Genomic DNA, 21,976 nt, shown 5'->3' with positions numbered 1-21,976 from the left:
GATAGGGAACAAAGGGAGATGTAGTGTAGCATTAATCACAAATGCAGGTCATCCCATATGAGGCAAATGCATCAACAGGCAACAAAAATCAGTCAATGCTTTTCAAAATTTCCCCCAAGTGATTGACTGATCTTACAGTCATATAAATAATTATACTTAGTTCTTATAGAGTACTTTCCATCAGTACATCTTAGAGAATTTAACCAAGGTGCTCCCTGCCTACCACCCCCCACGTTGCTATCTCTGATAGAGAGGCAGCAGCACGAGGTTGGGGGAGGCGAACAGGCAGGAGCCAGTACACAAGGGAAGCAGTTTTTAAGCTGGCTCCCTCTCTGCACATGCCAGTTCCTGTGGAGCTGCCTGCCCCTATCAGAGGCAGCAGGGTGGGGAGGAGAGAGGCAGAAGTCAGTACTTGCTTAAAAGCAGGTTCCCCTCAAGCACCAGCTCCCACCTGCTCCCCACCCTCCCATGTGTAAATGTGTAAACATTAAACATTTCAGGAGTTACATATTTACACAAATACATGACTTTTAACATCCCTAATGTTTATTTATACATAAGCACTGTTTTAAGTTAATACATGCAAATGGTTAACTGATACTGTAAGTGGCAAGTTCTGAAAACTACTTTCAAAGCCCTACAGGAAATGCAGGAAAGTAAACAATTCTTCCTTTTCCAAAAATTCAAATCAGAGAAAATAAAAACAATGTTATTAGAATATAATCATGTTCATGAAACAATTATTTATATTTTAGTAGTATGTCAGCCCACCCACCACAATGAATGTACAACATTTTCTTACGTTGAAGATGTACGATTTGAAAGTCTAAAGATGTCACGAACATCTCCTTGGAAGCAACTGGACATTTATAAGCATAAATATCTTATTAACTCACACTAAACTGAAATAACTAACTTTCAGACTAATAAAATAAGAGATTCTACACATGGTTTTACAGCAGTTTACCCACTCCTGTTTTGAACCAATTTATATTAATCTGGCACAAATTTCCCATTTGGATGAAACTTTATTTTTGTAGAATAAGCAGATAACTCAAAAGATGAGGTTTACATGTTCTTGCGCCAAAGGGGTTTTTTTTTTTTTTGCATAAGAGACCCATCTACATAGGGCTTTTCTGTGCAAAAATCTCTTCCACAAAAAGGATTGGAAGAGGATATGCAAATGAGAGCATGAGAAATGTTAATGAGCGCTTCATTTGCATTTCCTCTTCCAGAAAAAGATCGCAGTCTAGATGTAGCCTTAGAGCATCTGGTTGAGGATAAAAAGGAAAAGAATAGTAGTAATGTTATGGTGACAGCATATTATAGGTCATCAAATCAAAAGGAGAAGGTGGATGATATTCTTTAAGCAGGTAATAAGATTAGCTAACACACATGAGCTAGTATTAAGGGTAGATTATAACTTCCTAGATATTTGTTTGAAGACTAATACATAATGGCTACGTCTAGACTGGCATGATTTTCCGCAAATGCTTTTAACGGAAAAGTTTTCCATTAAAAGCATTTGCAGAAAAGAGCACCTAGATTGGCACGGATGCTTTTCCACAAAAGCAGTTTTTGCGGAAAAGCATCCGTGCCAATCTAGACACGCTTTTCCGCAAAAAAGCCCCAATCGCCATTTTCGCGATCGGGGATTTTTTGTGGAAAACAAATCTGAGCTGTCTACACTGGCCCTTTTGCACAAAAGCTTTGCACAAAAGGACTTTTGCCCGAACGGGAGCAGCATAGTATTTCCGCAAGAAGCACTGATTTCAGACAGTACAAAGTCAGTGTTCTTGCGGAAATTCAAGCGGCCAGTGTAGACAGCTTGCAAGCTTTTCCGCAAAAGCAAGTGTTTTTGCAGAAAAACTTGCCAGTCTAGACACAGCCAATATGTTCTGCAAATTTATAGCATGTTTAGGGGACATTCTGATTCAGAAAGCTGAGGAAAAATTGGGGTGGGGAAAGAGAGAGGGAGGGTCATTCATTTTGGATCAACAGGAATGAATTAGTTGAAATTGCAAGTGTGGTCAGGAACTTGGGAGGAAATGTTCATGATCTGATAGAATTCAAGATCACAAGAGAACAGCAAAACAAAGATACTGGATTTCAAAAGAGGCAGATTTCAACCAACTCAGTAAGCAAGAAAAACAGTAAGCAAGATCCCATGGAAAGACCAATTAGGAAGCAAAGGAGTTTAAGGGTGCTGGCAGTTCCTAAAAGATGTAATACTAGAGGCTCAACAACAAGCTATTCTGATTCAGAGAAAAGATGAGAAAAGTGACAGGCAGTGACAAAGCGCATGGGAGACATGAAGGGTCATAAGCCCCCAAAACACCATGAGTAAGTGGCAAGGAGCCAACAGACTCTCTTCCAGGCTAGAGGGGGCCCTGGAGAAGAGTCACATGGCTGGTGCCCCTCCTCATGTCCTTCCCCAGCAGTTGCCTATGGCCACAGGAGACCAATGTGTTAGTCAAAAGAGCATTTTAGCTTTCTAAAAACAAAAAGGGATACATACAGGATATTGGGCATGTGACCAAGGAAATACATATGGGAACACAAGCGTGTAGGGACAAAATCAGGAAAGCCAAGGCAAGGAATAAGTCACAACTGGCAAGAAGTGTTAGAAACAATGAGAGTTCTACAGATGTGTCAAACAAAAAAAGAAAGTTCAGGAATGGTATGGTGTGCTGCACAGTGGAGGTGGTGAGCTGGTAGCAGAAGATAAGGTGGAGCTACTCACACCTAATTTGCTTCAGTCTTCAAACAAAAAATATCATGTGACCAGATGACTAATGAAGTTATCACAGACAATAAAAGGGAAGTGATGCAGATCAGGGTAAGTAAAGAACACACCAGATATCTTAACTAATTTGAATTAATTCAAGGCAGCACAGCCTGATTATATTCATGCAAGGATGATAAAAAAATTAGCTGAAGAAATCTCAGAGCCCCTGCAATAATATTTGAAAACTCATGGATGACAGGCGAGATCCAAGGCGTCTGGAGAAATGGGCACTGTGTAAGCCTCTTTCAAAAGGATAAAAGGAGGAGCCAGGGAACCATAGACTAGTCAGGCTGATCTTGATACCTCAGAAACTACTAGAGCAGGGAAAGGCAATTTTTGATTGGGGACCACTGTAAGAATTTAGTAAGGGCCGCACTCTTCCATGATGATAATGGAGGAAGTGTGGGGTCTGGGATGGAGGTTTGGTGCAGAAGGGAGCTCAGGGTAGGAAACTGGGATGCAGAAGGGGGTTGTGACCAGGAGCATGGGATTGGGGTGCAGGGTCAGGGAGGAGTTGTGGGTGCAGGAAAGGAATTTTACCTTGTGCAGGGCTGTAGGTGGCGGGCTGTAGGAGGGGGTGCAGGTCTGGGAGGGGGTTGTGACCTGGGACAAGGGATTGGGGTCCAGAAAGTGTTCAGGATCCAGGAGGAAGTGCAGGATCTGGGAGGGGGTACGGATGCAGGAGAGAATTCTGACCTGGAGTGGATGTGTAAGAGGGGATCTAGGGTCTCGGATGGAGTTGTGACCTGGTGCAGAGGTTTGGGATGCAGGAGGGAGTGGACTCCCAGGTACTGGTTCCAGCCAGGAGGTGCTTACTTTAGGTGCCTACTGGCCAGCAGCTCCATGGAACCCTCAAGCAGGCAATGCATGAAAGGCCCTCACCACCTATGGGTGCACAGTATGCAGAGAGCACATGGGCCCTGCAGCCTGCCACATCCTCACATGCCACTGAAAGTGGCCAGCAGTGGGACCCATGTACTGTGTACAATGTGCCCCTTGGGGGGGCCTCCATGCACTGCCTGTGCTGCAAGAAGCTCCAGAAACTGTGAGACTGTGATGGGGGGTAGGAGCAATGCACAAAGGCCCCCTCCCGGCTCCTTGCCTGTGGTGCCCCTGCACATTACTTAAAGCAGCCAGTTATGAGGCCCATGTGCTCTCTGTGTGCCATGTGCCGGGGGGTGGAGTCTTTGCACACTGCCTCCACCCCCAGCACAATCTCACAGCTCTGGAGCTGCCTAGGCCATGCTTGCAGCACAGGCAGTGCTAGGCGCTCCCCTCTCCCCGAAGGGCGCACCATACACAGAGAGCACATGCTCCCCACTGCTGGCCATGTTGAACAACGCGTGAGGACATGGCAGGCAGGAAGCCTGCTCGAGGCTCCTGTTGGGCTGCAGGAGGGTAGCAGGCAGGGTCCAGTGGTTTTGCGGGCTGGATTTGGCCTATAGGCCATATTATGCCCACCCCTGTACTAGAGCAATGTATAAACCAGGGGTCAGCAACCCCCAGCACGCATGCCACAAGCAGCACGCGAGTTGATTTTTACTGGCATGGGGGAGGGGGTTCAGCCCCATCCCTCCCCCCTAATACACCGGGAATCCCATGCTGCAGCTCGAGCTTCAGCCACTCAGCTGCAGGCTGGAGCACCAGCTCTGGCTTCCTGCTGGGAGGGCAGGGCAGGAGAGGCTTGCGCATGCATCCTTGGAGCTGCCTCCTGCTTCAGGAGGGGGCAGGGCTGGGGCTGGGGCTGCTCTGCAGAGCCAGGTCTGGGTGGCGGGCACACATGGCGTGCCAGGCATGGGCTGTGTGCTGAGACCAGCCCTGGGCTCTGCCTGCCGCAGCCCCGGAGCAGCAGCCTGCAGGCAAAGGGCTAGGCTGGGCAGAGAAGAGACTTTGCCCCCCTGCCTCTCCTCGCCCCAGTGCTGCTCCTGGGAGGCTGCAGGTCACACTGCTCCTGCCCTGCCAGTGAATGCGCTCATGCCACAGAGATGTGGGGGCAAGGGGGAGGGAGAAGGAGGCTGCAGGGGAAGGATGGGAGGGGGCAGGAGTTGCACTCAGGGGGATGGGACGATGCATGGGATCAGGCTGAGGGGGGGGGATCATGGGGCTGAGGGGAGCGAGGCTGGAACAGAGAAGTGTGAGGGGGATACAATTTTACTCTGCAGAAGCTGCGCTTTGCTTTACTCCCCACTTCTTTGCCTCCCTCCCCAGCTAGCTATTTGGCTGCATTCTCACCCTCACACCTTTTCTGCATTACTCTCCCAACCCCCTCCCATCCTCTTACCCCACTAGGGATGTTAAGGACAAGTTGACTAGTCAACTATCTGATAAGCAAATGCTTGTCAGATAGTCATCTAGTCGCCTCCCCCCTCCCTCCCTGGCTGCCTCTATCAGATAAAGGCAACAAGGGTGGGGAGAGGAGGGTGGTACTTCAAAGCAGCAGCGCTGCACAGAACCCGGGATTAGCTGCTCCATGCGGAGCTGCCGCTTTGAAACGCTGCCATGGCATTTCAAAGAAGCAGCGCCGTGTGGAGCCCAGGGTCAGTTGGGGAGTACCCAGCTGACCCTGGGCTACATGCAGTGTTGCCACTTTGAATTATGCAGCAGTAGCATTTCAAAGGGGCAGCACCACCCTATCAACAAATCCAATAATCGATGCAAAAATGCATCAACCATTCAATTAGACAATTATATGATACTTAACATCTTTACACCCTACACCCTCTCCTGCCACCAAACTCCCTTCCAGACCCTGCCCTCCTCGCCCCCTCCTTCACCCCACCTTCTGCCCACATCCTGCATCCGCATCCCACTTGCTGCCAGCCCTGTCCCACACATTGAACCCCTTGTTTGTGTTCCCACCCCAGAGCCTCAGAGGGTCCACAAAATCCACTAACTCTGGAACCCCAGATAAGTAAATCTGGCCTATGGAAAGTCCTGAACCTCAATCCTCCCTGTCCCTTCCCCTCACTCTGAGGGGGCTGAAGTGCCAGAGGAGTGAGGTGTCTCAGTTGGGGGTCACATCAGTGAGGGTTGGGGGTTTTGGGAGGAGTTTCTTCTGCTTCTCACTTGTGTGGTCCCCAACTGATTTTTCTGTGTGTCAGTGACTCCTAACCCAAAAAATGTTCCTGACACTTGCCATAAATATAGAAAACATTGAAATCTTTTGTGTTTGGACATAATATTTTACTTTATTTAAAATGAAGTGTGATAAACATGAGAACTTAATATACTTAATGGCTGCGTCTAGACTAGCAAGTTTTTCCGCAAAAGCAGCTGCTTTTCCGGAAAAACTTGCCAGCTGTCTACACTGGCCTCTTGAATTTCTGCATGTCTGAAATCAGTGCTTCTTGCGGAAATACTATGCTGCTCCCGTTCAGGCAAAAGTCCTTTTGCACAAAAGGGCCAGTGTAGACAGCTCAGATTTGTTTTCCGCAAAAAAGCCCCGATCGCGAAAATGGAGATCAGGGCTTTTTTGCACAAAAGCGCATCTAGATTGGCACGGATGCTTTTCCGCAAAAAGTGCTTTTGCGGAAAAGCATCTGTGCCAATCTAGACGCGCTTTTCCGCAAATGCTTTTAACGGAAAACTTTTCTGTTAAAAGCATTTGCGGAAAATCATGTCAGTCTAGGCGTAGCCAATCTGTTTAATAATTTATATTAAACCGTTCTCCCCAGCTGCAGCACTAGCTAAATGGCTCAAGTGTAATTAACAGTGAGTTTCCATTAGCAACTGGCAGTCCGCAGAAAGGTTTGCATTGACCTGGGTGATCCACAGGGTGCATGGTGGAAAGAGCCCCTCCCTCTCTCTGGGAGAGCAACATGGCCCAAGGCAGGAGGGTTAATTCTTGGCACACCACTTCAGAAACATTGCTGACCCCTGGTATAAACTTAAAACAGGAGTGGGGCTGAACACAAGTGAGAAGCTGGTAGATTTTGCATGCTCTAACCCTGCAGAGAGGTGGCAGGCAGCTGGAGAATCAGTGCAGACTCCCCAATGCTGAATCCAGGTGAACTCAGGGACCGCATCTGGCCCCGAGGCCTTAGATTTCCCACCCTGACTTAAAGCATTCAATTTCCAAATATATGAATGATAAAAGGATGACCACTAGTAGCCAACATGGATTTACTATGAACAAATCACGTCAAATAAGCTTTATTTCCTTCTTTGACAAAGTAACTGTTTTTTTGGATCAGGGGACTGCGATGAACAACTAAATTTTAGCAAACTTTTTGACACAGTCCCACATGATATTCTCGGAAGACAGAGAAATGCTGGCTTGGTATATTTACCATTAAGTGGGTAAAATAATTGATTGAACAACCACAAATGAACTATTAATGGAATTATGTCAGATTGGAAGGAAGTCTCATGTAGGGGTCCACAGGGATGTGTTCTGGATCCAGTGTTATTTAACATCATACTAGACAGCATACTGATTACATTTACACAGACACAAACCAAGAAGTCGAGGGACTACAAACACTTTGGAGGATGGAGCTAAAATTAAAAGGGATCTTGATTCATTGGAAAACTGGGTTACAGAGAACAAAATGAAATTCAGCAAAGATAAGTGTAAGGTGCTACATTTAGGGAAGAAAAATCGAATGAACAAATACAGAATGGGGGATAACTGGCTTGGCAGAAACTAGTGATGTAAAATCTTGTTCAATTAGCTAACTGGTTAAACATTAAGTTTAACTGGTTAACTGATTAAACCGGGGTGGGCTGGTGCAGCGTCCCCACCCCCACCCAGTGCCATGGGCAGGGACTGCTTCAGCCTGGCAGCTTCCAGCCCCGTGCTGGGAGTGAGCTGCTCCTGGGAAATGGATAACCGTTACCCAGTAAGCATCACCTACAGGCTACAGGTTGCCCACCACTGCTCTAGAGCAGTGTTTTTCAACCTTTTTTTTATAAAGTAGCCTTTAAAAAAAAAAAAGTACCCACAGTACCTACAGTTTTCAGACATACAAACTTTTTTCTACCATTCCAACACATTTGTTTAAACAACTTAATTGTAGCTGGGCGGGCAATGAAATTTGTGTGTGTAAAAAGTACAAAAATAAATGTCTGTAAAACTTAAAACAAAAATTCAGTTTTCTCCAAATTTCAGTTGTGTTGATGTACACCCCCCCCCCCAGATTTCTCTCGGGTACCTCTTAGGGTACTCGTACTACTGGTTGAGAAACACTGCTCCAGAAGCTCCTTCCAGCACTTCATTTCTGTGACTATGATTCTCTAGGGCTATGTCTACATTGGCGCGATCTTGCACCAGAGATATGCAAATGAGGCTAAGCGTGGAATATCGCCGAATAAGCGTGGAATATTACACTCTTATGAAAACCCTCTTGTGCAATGCCATTATTCCTGAAAATAATCAGCGTAGCGGCATTGCGCAAGAGGATTTTTCTTGCGCAAGAAGAGGCAGCGTAGACAGCTCCTTCTAGTGCAAGAGCCTCTTCCGCAAAAAAGGTGGCTCATTAGGTATGCAACTGAGGCTCGGCGATATTCCACGCTTAGCTTCATTTACATATCTCTGACACAAGATCACGCCAGTGTAGACATAGCCTAGGAGACTGAAAGGAATAGAGTAGACTGGGTAGGGGAACACAGGATCAGAGAGAAATAAGGAATGACAAGAACTGGTTGCATGGGGAAAAGGAAAAATGTAATTCTTAATTAAACTGAATGACTGGTTAGAGTATGTTTTCAGCAATATGGCCACTTTTTGTCTTTGGGATCATTTAATACAGTGTTCAGAGCCATCCCAGCCATAAGATGGTTTGAGGCAGCTGCCGCAGATTCAACACTTCGGGGGGGCCCCCCACAAGAGCTCTCAACCATCCTATGGATGGGGCCCAGGGCAGCCTAGGGGAATACTAGGGGGCCTACTGTGCAGCAGCAACAAGGGTCACCCCGCACACACACACACACTCACTGCACTGGCAGGAGCTGGAACAACCTGCCTCTGTTTCACTACCTTGCCTAAAGCCTTTCCCCAGAGCGATGCAAGCTTAGGGATTATCAGGAGGCTTGGTGCAGGGCAGCAGCTGGAGTAGACACTTCTCCCCATGCTCACCATGAGGGGGAGAGATAGCTTGGTAGTTTGAGCATTGACTTGCTAAATCTAGGGTTGTGAGCTCAATCCTTGAGGAGGCCATTTAGAGATCTGGGGCAAATCCCTCAGGGATGGTACTTAGTCCTACTAGGAGGGCAGGGGAGTGGACTCAATGACCTCTCAAAGTCCCTTCCAGTTCTTTGAAATGGTATATTTCCATAAATTATAATCTGCTCTGCTCCACTCCCTCCTAGCCTGCTGCATTCACCTACAGAGAAACCCAACCCCAGGGCACTGAAAAGCAGAGCAGAGAGGGTGGCAGAGCAGGCTGCTGGGCCACTCTGGTATCCATGAGTGTGAGGAGAAGGGGTGGTCAACAACCCCAGCTGCTGCTCCTTTCCACCTCCCACCCCAGCAATCCCCCATCTGGTGTTGCTCAGGGAGAAGGGCTTCAGGCAAGAGGATGAAGCAGGGGCAGGAGCTTTAAAGGGGTGCGATGAGGGTGAAGCAGAGATAGCATGGGGCCAGGGTCTGTGGTGTTGGGGAGGTTCCCTGTGCTGGCACAAAGGGGTTTGCCTTGGGGCCCCAAGGGACATCCCTGATATTAGTTGTAAAGAAAACACCACTAGGTCTGTTTCTTAGATCAAAAACTACTCTCTTCTGCCATACTAGTAGTCTGATTCCTTTACTATAGTGACAAGATGCAATCATACTTTACAAAACAAAAACAAAAATTTTAGTGTAAAAAATCAAACTTAAGTATTTCAAAACATTTGCACTTTTAGTTTGATATTTAACCTGTACAATGTCCATGGCTACAGCAAGGAACAGTCAAATAGGGTCACTGTCATGCTAAGATGAAAGCAGCACATTTACAAACACAAATAAACCATAAGCCAAACAAATCAGTTTTAAAACTTGACTTAAAAAAAGGATCAAAGAGGGTTTCTATTAAGGAAAGGGTGGACCTTCCTACTACAGCTTTAATTCATTTACCTTAATAGTATGCCTTTTAAATTATTTATTTGGATGTAAAGGGAGCATCCTACATGGCTCTCCTAATTCCGGTTGCTCCCTTAATTTCCCCTCGCTGCCCCATACTTTTGTTGTTACAAAATTTCTAAGATTAAAAAGAAACCTGATGGTCCCATTTTTCAAGACCTTGCATCTTGTAGTCACTTGCATTCATTTATTTTAAAATAGGAAGAACCACTGTGATCCTGTAGCCCAGGGATTCCTGCTCTGAAAGGAAGCCTGATACATGTGATCTGCTTAGTGTACAAGTGCTAAATCGCATTGAACATCATGCTAATTAAAATGTGTTAGTTATGTAAGATGATACATTTTCTCCTAATGCAAATATAGTCAAAGTAGTGACAGAACAAATTGTGTTTGCACTTGATAGCCGGCCATGTAATCAGTCCACTGTTTGCTCTATTTCTATGGGTCTTTTCAAACAGCAACAGGAGAAAGAAAAACATTTGGAAAAAATGACTGTATAATCACAACCAATTGCAGGGAGCTGGCGGAAGGAGGGGGTCAGGTGTATTAGGTGTATTACCTGAAGCCAACTCATTCTTGAACTGACTAGACAAAGCGTGATATTCTTTTCACTAAGTACACTCAAGCAAGAGACAACTGCCAATTGAAACCAGGGTGGCCAGTGGTTATTGTGCAGCGGCATGTGTGTGTCCGTCGTGCCCGTCCCCACGAGCACCTGTTTGTTCCCAGCGGCAGAACAGCAGAAACTTGAGCGGCGCTGCCCGGGGGCAAAGACCGAACAGGGCTCCAGAGCCCGGACGTGCCTCCTCCCTGCGGTGGTGCCCGGGAGACGCTGAAGGTGGCTCCTCACCTCAGGGCACGTCCCGAGCAGCAGCAGCAGCAGCAGCAGGGCTCCTTCTGCAAAACCAGTTCCCACGGCTCCTCCCGCCCCCCCTTTCCCCGGCGGTGCTCCCCCCGGGCCGGGCGCTGCGGGGGTGGCTGTGCCCCGCCCGCCCCTGCGCTCACCTCGGCGGCGGGGATGCTGAGCGCCTGGGCGATCTGCTCGTACAGCTCCCTCACGCTGGCGAAGCCCCCCACGCGGCCCGTGGGGCTGCCGTGCGCCAGCTGCGCGTGGAAGAGCAGCCGGGCCCGGGCCTGGGCCGCAGGGGGCGGCGCGGCATCGCCTCCCGCGCGGGCCGCCGGCGCCTCCTCGCTCTCCACCAGCTTGGAGGTCTCCCTGGACCGGCCTTTCTTCTTGCCCCGCAGCCGCAGCGGCATGGCGCGCGCCCCTCCTCCGCCGCCTGCCCGCCCGGGGAACCTGCCGCCCCCTCGGGCTGGACTCTGCCCCCTGCGGGCGGCGCGCGCGGATCCCGGCCCCGCCGCCCATCTCGGCCGCCAGGTGATGGCAGCCGGCGGCCAATGGCAGCGGCGCCCCTCCCCTGCACAAGGGAGGCGGCAAGCCCGGCGGCCAGGCCCGTACCGCGCCCCCGAGCGTGCGGGGTTCGGGCTGGCTACTGCCTGAGGCTGCCGGAGCCGCAGGGGGCAGAGCGAGTTGTGTGAACTCCCGCGTGTGAACTGGGGCTGCAGTTGGGGGGAGGCGGGGGCCGGGCTGGGCTGTACCGTCCCGCTCCAGCTCTCACTGCGGGTCAGACCGTGCAGGGCCAGAACCACTGGGGGCGATGCGGCAAGGGCCAGCCCAGCAGTGCTCGCTGGCTCTCCAGTCTTTATAGCGGAGAGGTGGAGGAGGAAAGCCATTGGACCAAATTTTAAACCCTGTATATAATGGAAACCACCTCAGACCTGAGGGTGCTGCAGTGCCCCCCTCCCTCCTCGAACCAGCACCTACGTATAGGGGGGCATCAGACCTGTTGGGCCCCTGGGCAAAGTGGGGGAGTGGAATCCAGCTCTGTGCTTCTGGAAAGGGTGGGACCTCAGATGGAGGGGGGAGGACTGGGGGCAGCAGTCCTCAGTACCACCTAGAGCGCACCACACCACCTCTCTCTCTTGCCCTGCCAGACCTCAGAGCTGTGCAGAGTGCACCATAAGGTGCTCCAGCAGCGATTTAAAGGGGCTGGAGCTCTGGATGCCCCACAATATTAGCAGCAGCCTCTGGAAGCCCCAGGCCCTTCTGAATTGCCAGGCCTGGAGCAGTTGCTCCCTTTACCCCCTCTCCCTGTCTCTGAGCCTGCCTATCTCTGTCACACCTTTGTGACAATGTTGATCTTTCATGGACAGTGTCAAGACACTTGTCCCCTTCTTTGCTCTATCCCATTCACTGAAGAGTATGTGAATACATGTATGTCGTTGCAGTAGCGGATGCAGATATGCAGGAAAAGGACATATCTAAATAGGAAGAATGGAGGGTGGCTGAGATGGGGAGAACTCAGAATAGGGGGACGAAAATCAGGAAAGAGAACATGAATGCTAGATATAAAAAAGTTCCTGACACAAAGATTCTGTCATAGTATTAAAATTTCCTACAGGAAACAATGGAAAGTTCTTTGCTTCGGACATTTAAAACTAGACAGCATAATAAAAACATAGTCTGTACCAGTGTTCCCTGTCAGCCATGCGCTTGTGCAGCTGCTTAGGAAAGATTCAAATGCCACTCAGCTGTTTAGCAAAGCACCTACAACTAGGTTTGTGTTTCTACTGGAGGTGCACGTTTGTACATGCCTTGGTGCATATAAAATTTATTCTACACATGGGTGGAATAGATTAGATGGAACATTGGTCAGTAGTAATGGAAATAATCACAATTTTGCAAGTCTCAGAGACCTGGTTTACACTAGGACCTTAGTCCAAAATTAGTCACCCAGGTCAAATTTGTAAATGATGCATCCACACTACCAAGCCCATTATTCTAGGGCTGTGAAATTTAAACTCTGTAGTCATGCTTTTCATGAGGAATAACACTATTCCTGGACTTGCAAGTCTGAAATAACATTAGTGTGGATGTTCCTGTGCCATTAATTCAAGTTAATTGGTCTCCAGGATCCCTTCTGCAGCTCCCCAGACTGCTTCCCGAGGCTTTGAGTCAGAGATAGCGCGTCCACATTAACGAAGGCTGCCTTGGACTACATTCGATTCTTCCCCATAATGAAGACACAGAACTTGGAATTTGTAAAATCGGGTGCCCAGAAATCAAACTTAATAAATTTGGACTTATCTTCTAGTGCAGACATGGCCAAAGGGTTGTGTTACTCTGTATCTGCAAAAACAAGGAGGAGTTCTGTGGCATCTTAAAGACTTTATCTGAGCATAAGCTCTCATGGACAAAGACCCACTTTGTCAGCATTTGTCTACAAAAGCTTATGTCCAAATATATCTGTTAGCCTTTTAAGGTGCCACAGGACGACTCCTTTCTTTCACCAATACAGAATTGTGAGAACATGGACCATATCTTGTGACAATATCCCTTTGTTTTGAACAGAAGCCACAATGAAACTGTACAGTCTATCAAGCCATTTAGCCAAATGCTTGTGGTTCTTATTTAAAAAGTGAGCTACTAAATATTGATCAATGTATCCAGGCTACCATAAAAAAACAAGTAGTGCAGAAAAGGATTCTTACCGACCTTTGTTTATAAAAAGGAATTTACCTGCAACTGTATGTAATGTGGCTATAATTCCTTCAATGGCCACTAGCCCTAACTTCTTAAGCAAAGGCTTCTTAATGGAACCAATTCCTCACCACTAATGGAATTATAATTGTAATTTATACATATTGTAAGAGTATATTAATATTTTTATAAAGCCTTCATTATTTATTCAATGGGTTGGAGTGCAATACATGTGGTAGAAAATATTGATTTTATACATTTCTCCAGTATGAAAAGTCTTTCATTTATACCAGCATTACTCCAACTTCAGTGGAGTTACTCCTGATTTGAACCAGTATAAGGGACTCTAGTCCTAAGGGTGCAAGACGGTGGAACACATGCAGCAGCATCACACACACCATGGAAATTCTCAGTGTAAGGTAATGCGGAGAGACAGCATTAAATTCCCCAACACTCAGTAATCACTTGTCTCCCCACCCCCAAGAGAAAACAGGGTGTCTGGAAAGTGGCAGCACCTTACCCAATTGACACAAGGAAGTGGTTGCACAGGATCTTGAGACAAACAACCATTCAGGAATAGCAGATTTTAAAAGAGATACATATTGGTGGTGCTGAATCTTTTGCCAATTCTATGGAGACAACAATTCCTGATGACATGCTCAACTAGGAACTTCATGATGAACTGTCCTCAAGAGTGGGAGTACCAACCTCAGGCCAGCCTGTTAAGATGCAGGGCACATATATAAATTGGTTGAGTTCTATACATTTAGATTTCACCAACAAATTAAGTGTAATCTCCTCAAACACTAACAGCTTTAGCATGGAGTCCCCTTGTGTAACCTGATCTCTCTTGCCACCCAGAAGAACCTACATTTGTAATAGATGGTCCCTTACACCAAAGATCACATCAATGTTCAGGTTACTCCCATTCCCAAAGCATTGGTCACTTACCCCGTGTCAAGTGTACTTAGAGCTCATACAAAAGATGACATTTGTAGCCAATTTTATAATAAAAACTAACTAAATATTTATTAACTAGGAAAAAAGGAAATAAGAGTTATTTAAAAGGCTTAAATCAGTTAATCATATACACATAAATGAATTTCAGTTTGAAATTTCAAAACATAATAAAGTGAGCTTATTAGAAATGCTTCTGTATGTCCTTTAGGGTTAAACCAGGCTAAGCACTGACAGTCTTTTTCTTATATCAAGTAATTCTTGTCCCCCAGAGTCCAAAAAACATAAAAAGATATGAGTCTTCCTTGTTAGGATTTTTTATTGCCTTCGCCCATTTTGCTTTGAGCTGCAAACTCAGCTGATGAGAGAAAATCACTTGCAAGACTCATCTTCATAGACAGGGGAGAGTAAATTACTCTTGTCCTTTTTAATGATCTGGCATCGATGGACCTTCCGTCAACCAGGATATAACCCCTTATGTTGGAGATCAGCATTTTACACTAGTTAATGTCTCTCTCCTATGTAAAAATTTCCAGTTACAGAAGCTTACAGTGAAAACACTCAAATATTACTTCATAATATGGTATACAGATGTTATGAGATTAATGAATGTAGCAACTTACAAGCATTCCATAAGAACAGTCTTGCTGGATGAGACCAAAGGTCCATCTAGCCCGGTATCCTGTCTTACAATAGTGGCCAATGCCAGGTACTCCAGAGGAAATGAACAGAACGGGTAATCATCAAGTAATTCATCCTATATCCCTCATTCCCAGCTCTCAGAGGCTAGGGACACCATCTCTGCCTATACTAGCTAGTAACCATTGATATACCTATCCTCCATGAATTTATCTAGTTCTTTTTTTAAACTAATTGGCCTTCACAGTACTGTATCCTCTGGCAGGGAGTTCCACAGGCTGCCTGTGTTATGTAAAGAAATAATTCCTTTTGTCTGTCTGAAACCTAGTTATGATTTTATAGACTTCTATCATATCCCCCCTTTATCATCTCTTTTCCAAGCTAAAAAAAAATCCCAATTTTATTAATTTCTCCTCTTATGGCAGCTGTTCCATTCCTCAAATCATTTTTGTTGCCCTTTTTCAAAACTTTTCCAACTCTAATATATCTTTGAGCTGAGGCAACCACGTATGCACACAGTATTCAAGATTAAGAAGCAATAATTTCTTTTGTCATATTATGTATCCCTTTCATAATGATTTCCAAGCTTCAGAGGGGTAGCTGAGTTAGTCTAACAAAACATGTAGATGGTATCATGAGCTTTCATGAGCACTGCCCACTTCTTCAGATGTTAGTCTTTAAAGTGCTACCACACTAGTTTGTTGTTTTTTAAGTTTATCCTAATGATTCCCAACATTCTGTAGGCTTTTTTGACTGTTGCTGCACATTCAGGCTATGTCTACACTGTGCAATGTTGTGCAAGAAGATATGTAAATGAGGCACGGTAATAAATACAGCCATGCCTCATTTGCATACCTAATGAGCCACCATTTTTGCAGAAGGGGCTTTTGCGCAAGAAGCAGTCTACACTGCTTCTTCTTGTGCAAAAAAACCCTCTTGCACAGGAACAGTTCTTCCTGAAAATAAGCAGAATGGCTCCTGTGCAAGAGGGGTTTTTTATGCAAGAAGGAGCAGTGTAGACAACTCCTTGCACAAAAGCCACTTCTGCAAAAATGGTGGCTCATAGGGTATGCAAATGAGGTGTGGCGATATTCATTGCCGTGCCTCATTTGCATATCTTTTTGCGCAACAATGCGCAGTGTAGACGTAGCCCCAGTGTATATTTTCAGAGAACTATCTGCAGCGACTTGAAGATCTCGAGTGACTAAAGATCTCTTGAGTGACTAAAATGACACATTTTATATGTATTGTTTAAACACAATAATTCTAATATTTTTAAATATCACATAATTTTAACAATACTATCACAGGTGAGCCAGTCTTAATTCAGCTATATATTTGTCAGCATTCAATTTAGGCATAGATGCATTGGCATGTACTGGCACCAGGTATGCCAATATCAACCTCTACAACTCCTTACAAGGAAATAAGCATGTAGGGGCCAATTTGTCCCTGAGGGTATGTCTACACAGCAAAGTTATTTCAGAATAATGGCCGTTATTCCAAAATAATTATATGAGCATCTACACAGCAATAGTTTTATTTTGAAATAGTTTAGAAAGAACAGGTGGCTTATTTCAAAATCTGTAAACTTCATTCTACGAGGAATAACGCATCTTTTGAAATAGTTATTTTGAAATAGGGGCTATGTAGACAGGGTAGCTGCAGTTATTTCGCATAGGGGGCCTCCAGCTCTTCTCAAGGTGCCATGCTGGCTGCTCTGCCCACACTCAACCAAACTCTATATCTCCCCCCCCTTCCCCTTGAGCCCTTAAAACTGAAAAGGCTTGTGGCAATCAGGAGGCTCTGACAGCCACTGCCTCAGAACTTGGCAAATGAGTGACTGTTGCTCCCACACAGCCCTCCACTGTGCCCAGGGAGCAGACAGACACCTCCTAGGAGCCTGCCAGGGGCTGAAAGAAGCATGAGCTTTCCTGGTCTGGCACAGAAATCCTGGACTTCATTGAGGTCTGGGGCAAGGAGGCAAACCTCCAGGATCTCGATACCAGACTCAGGAATGCAAATGTCTATGGCCGCATGGCCAAGAGCCTGTCCAGCAAAGGACATGTCCGCACACAGGATCAAGTGCAGATGAAGGTAAAAGAACTCTGCCAGGCATATGCCAGGGATGGTAGCTCCCACTCTGGGGCAGAACTCCACACCTTTCCCTACTATGAAGACCTGGACCACATCCTGGGGAGTAGGGTAGTTCCTTCACCTTCCCTTTCTCTGATTGTGGACTCTGGGCTCATGACACCTGTTGTCATCCTCACAGGGGAGAGAGACAAGGAGGACGAGCCGAATGAGGCCAGCACCATCACCCTCTTGACCCTCGCTGTGGATGTGTCCCAGGTGTCATCCGAGGCTGGGAAAGGAATGTCATGTAAGTGCCATCACATTCCCTTCACTCAGCGGATGGAGATGGTGGGCAAGTGAGGGAAGGGGCAGATAAGAGTGCCGCAGGGCCCCCCTTTTGACATGGCGCATGCGCCGTGGCGCATGCGCGGGGCCTCGGGAAGCACGGGGCCCAGGGCAGTCGCCCCGCTCACCCTACCCTAAATCCGCCGCTGAGTGAGGGGTAGCTGGGTGTCCTTGCTTTGCCCTTGCAGCCCAGGGCTTGTGTTGCAGCCTGTGCATTTGGCAGCATGCGCCATGCCCCTCCTGGCCACACAGCCCTAGGAGGCTGCCACAGAGGACCCTTGTGCTATTGGCCACAGGATGTCTGGAGAGGCCTGCCATACTCATGACCCAAGGATGGGACACCCTCCCTCCACAAGCCACCTCGAGAAGGAGGCTGGGGACATTGATACACATACTCAGCAGTCCTACACCCAGCACTAATGAGCTTAGTAAGAAGAATCGATGGGCAGTAGTGAGCAGGTTTGACCCACAGGTCCTGTTCATTGTAATCAGAAATAAAACACCCTTCACACCGGCTACAGACCATGAACCTCCTGCCTGATACTGTAGGTGGCATATGGGTGAAGTATAAGTGAACTACACTTATATATTGTAATATAATAAATCTAATTGCTTTTCGGTATCCTAATTGTTTTCAAAATTCATAGTATTTAAGGTTTAAATTGTATAGCAATTGTTTTTAAGGCTTGTAAAACAAACTATATTAACTGTTTAAAGCTTGCAATAAATAAGAAGGTGGTTAAGGCTCTCTGGAGCGTTCTGGTTTCCCTCGGATCTCAAATAAATAGAACCACACAACAAATATGCAACCAGAATATGCACCGAAGACAGAAGTGAATGAAATTAATTCCTGTCACAAGTGTGTACAGACAAATATGGTGGTAAAAGGTGAGAGAAAGGCAATGGAGAAACCTTGAAAATACTAGAGGAGCAAAAAAAGCCACAACAACAAAAAGAGAGGTGGTTGTATTAAAGCTGTGTCACAGGCAGAGGGAAGAATGCCAATATGAAGGGAAAGAGTACATCTAGTATCAAGGGAGCAATTCTCTACTCCTGCAAAAGGATATCAGGTTGCTGCTCTGGAACACAGATGCAAGTGGCTAATATTAACAGTATGTTTACACTGCAATTAAAAATGCCTGGCTAGCCCATACCAGTTGATACAGGCTCATGAAGCTAGGGCTGCACCCCAGCATCTTGTACCCTAATACTCATCTCTGGCCCCACCCTAAAGTCCAGAGCCTGTACCCACTCCTGCACTCCAGCTCTCAGCCCTTCTCCTCCCCAAGCTCCTAATCCACAGCCTGTACCCAAGCTAGAACCCTCACACTCTTGCATCCTAGCCCTCTGCCCAAGACCTGAGCTGCAAGGCGATTTAATTGTGATATAGACATTTGGCCTTCTGCTGGTACTAAGGCTCTAGGACACTGAGAGATGGGAAGTTCTTAGAGTTTGGGCTGAAGCCCAAGCTGGAACTTCTACGCTGCAATTAAAAAGCCTCACAGCCCCAGCACCATGAGCCTGAGTCAACTGGCATAAACCAGTCACAGGAGAGGAAACATACCTTAAGGCCTAGGGGTATTATTGAAGTCTTTCAAAGCTCTTAGTTATCCATATGGCTGTTAATGTCATTATTTAATAGTGAAGTATCAGAGAATTTTAATTCTTTTTTTTTAAATTACAAAATTAAGCCATTCGTATACAAGCAAATATGATTAAACCAGTGGGTTTTGAATATATCACTGTGAAGTGGCCTAGAGATGGAGATGGGAAAGCAGAAAGGCACTTAGGTTTTCAATAGTTACAAGTATTTAAGTTTAGGTCTTCATTTCTATAGATTATATTATATGCTATTAATTGCAGTTAACTCATATGGTTAACTAAAAAAAATCATGATAATTGTGATTAATTGCACTTTTAATCACACTTAAACATAGTACCAATTGAAATTTACTAAATATTTTTGGATATTTTTCTAGATTTTTCAAATATATTAATTTCATATACAACACAGAATACAAAGTGTTCACTGCACACTTATTTTGACTGAAAATATTTGTAATACAAATATAAAGATATTATTTTTTAGTTTACATTATACAAAATACTGTAGTGCAATCTACTGCTGTAAAAGTGCAACTCACAAACATAGAATTTTTTTGCTATGTAACTTCACTCAAAAAAACCACACAAAAAAGTCAGATGATGACCCGGCACATGCTATTCCTTTTAAGAATACTTTCTCTGCAGATTGGACAAAACACAAACAAAGCATCAATGTGAGATTTCTAAAGATAGCTACAGCACTCAACCTAAAGTTTAAGAATTTGAAATGCCCTCCAAAATCTGAGGGGGAGGAGGTATGACACATGCTTTCAGAAGTCTGAAAGCGCAACACTCCAATGTGGAAGCTATAAAACCTGAACCACCAAAAAAGAAAACCAACTTTCTGCTGGTGGCATTTGATTCAGATGATGAAAAAGAACAGTCAGTCCACACTACAGGATGAAGCTCTAAAATCTGGGACTCTCTTGTCCAAGATATTGCTGAATCAAAGAGCCCCAGCTGGCCAAAAGTGCAGCCTGGGCTGGGCTGGCAATGGAGAGCACAGCCCCAGGTGGGTCTGATAGCAGCAGGGCTGGCAGCTAGGAACACAGTCCCAGCTGGTGCTGTGGGGGGTGCAACCCTAGTCAGTGCTGGTGCAGTGTAGGGGCAGAGTGCAGTGGGGCAGGAGATATGGAGTGCATTCCCAGCTGGGAGCAGAGCCCTACACCCAGGTAGGAAGCCTTAACCTCCCCTTGTCTGGCAAATTCTGTGGTTTGGGACCACTTAGGTCCTGAGGGTGCTGGACAAGAGAGGTTCAACCTATACTTTTGTTTTTTAATATAAAAAACTTTAGAGCCTAGAAGTTTGTTTACGTTTGCAGGAGATAATGATGCCAGCTTCCTGTTCATAGTGTCTCCCAAAAGTGAGAACAGGCTTGTGCATGGCACTGTTGTAACTAGCATCACAATTTATTTACATACCTAATGTGTTAATAATTCAAATATCCCTTCACTCTTCAACCAACATTCCAAAGGACATGCATCTATAGTGATGAATGGTTCTGATCAATAAAAATCCGAGCAATGCAGGTTTTTTAGTACACAACTCTACATTTGTAAGTTCAACTTTCACGATAAAGAGATTGCACCACAATACCTGTATTAAGTGAAATACCATTTTTTACAATGGAAATATTTGTAATAAAAACATTAAGTGAGTACTATACACTTTGTATTCTGCATTGTAACAGAAATCAAGGTATTTGAAAAAGTAGAAAACATCAAATACAGCACTCTCAGGGGAAAACTGGTGCCACGCTTACCTCTCTATTCTCTGCCCCCATGTGCAGGCAGCCCCATGCTTAGCAACTTACACTCCACCCTCCTGGACCTTCCAGCATGCAGCAAATCAGGTGATTTGTTGTGTTCAAGCTCGGGGAAGAAGTGGAAGGAACAGGCATGGGGCACACTTGGGTAAGGAGGCAGGGAAGAGGTAGGGTAGAGTGGAACAGAGGTTGGGACCCAGCAGCTATGACCTGCTGCTGGTGGCTAGTATCCTGGGCGGCAACAAAGAGACCAGTGGCGAGGCCTGGGACCCTGGGCAGGGGGTTGGTGCTACTTCTTGTGCCTCTGGAACCTCCAGCACTCTGCACTGACCTCCCCAATTCAGAAATGTCTCTAGTTGGACATAGTCAGGTCAAGTGTTCAATGTAAGATGAGCACTTGGGCAGCCACACAGGAGACATTCAAATGTCAGCCAGCTGATTAGCAGAGTGCCCACAGCTGGCAGCATGGGCTTGGTGGTGCACATCCACACATGCCTCAGTGCACATCAACATTTATTCGCTATATGGATGGAAAGAATTAGAGGGATCATTGGTCAGGGCGGGAGAGTGCTGATCTACAGTGGTTCAATCTGTATTCGATACAAAGTGTCTAATTCATTTTTAATATTGTTGAACTCATCTCTTCACTGACAGCAGTGGCAATGTGTTCCACTCCCTCCTAGAGACAACTATAAAATGTTTCAGAATTATTTGGCAGCTTTTTCTGTACTTCAAGTTTTACACCACATTCAGAAATGGTGAAATAAAATAATTTATTTTTCTGAACTGTGTATATATATACACACACATACACCATGAGTAATTACTATGGAGTTCTGCCAATTCAGCCCTGCTACTCTTCCCGGAAGTTGGATATTGGAAAATATCTGCAGTTATTTTAACTATTATCATGGGTGTCCAGTAGCTGAGGCAGAGGAAGGCAGTGCCTTCCCAAACTGCTAGGCCTGGCTCCGCCCACAGTCCACCCCCAGAACACATGCTGTAGGCCATCGGGGGGAGGGAGGCGGGGGGGGAAGAGGAGGAGCGGAGTGTTGCTGCCTTCAGCACTCCTCCCCGTGCTCAAGGGGTAGGAAGGCGGGAGCTGTGCGGCCTCCCCCCTCCAAAACTCTGTTCCCAAAACTTGGTTTAGAATATTGAGCCTCATTTGTACTTCAGAGTTTGACATGTGGTTATAGCAAAAAA

The 21,976-nt window shown here is 46.1% G+C and overlaps 1 protein-coding gene across 1 annotated transcript in view; it reads right to left on the bottom strand.

Moving 5' to 3' along the window:
- Nucleotides 1–11,188, bottom strand: part of GIPC2 (GIPC PDZ domain containing family member 2) — a 60,071-nt gene extending 48,883 nt beyond the window's left edge. Inside the window, exon 1 of the mRNA XM_075936325.2 lies at nt 10,851–11,188. Coding sequence (XP_075792440.1) covers nt 10,851–11,102 — 252 coding nt within the window. The 5' untranslated portion in view covers nt 11,103–11,188. The remainder of the gene's footprint in view (nt 1–10,850) is intronic.
- Between the last annotated feature and the right edge of the window lie 10,788 nt (nt 11,189–21,976).

This window comes from Pelodiscus sinensis, chromosome 9, assembly GCF_052426305.1.
Source record: "Pelodiscus sinensis isolate ZL-2025 chromosome 9, ASM5242630v1, whole genome shotgun sequence".
Classification (NCBI taxonomy): Eukaryota; Metazoa; Chordata; order Testudines; family Trionychidae; genus Pelodiscus; species Pelodiscus sinensis.
This window is presented reverse-complemented; position numbering and strand designations above follow the sequence as displayed.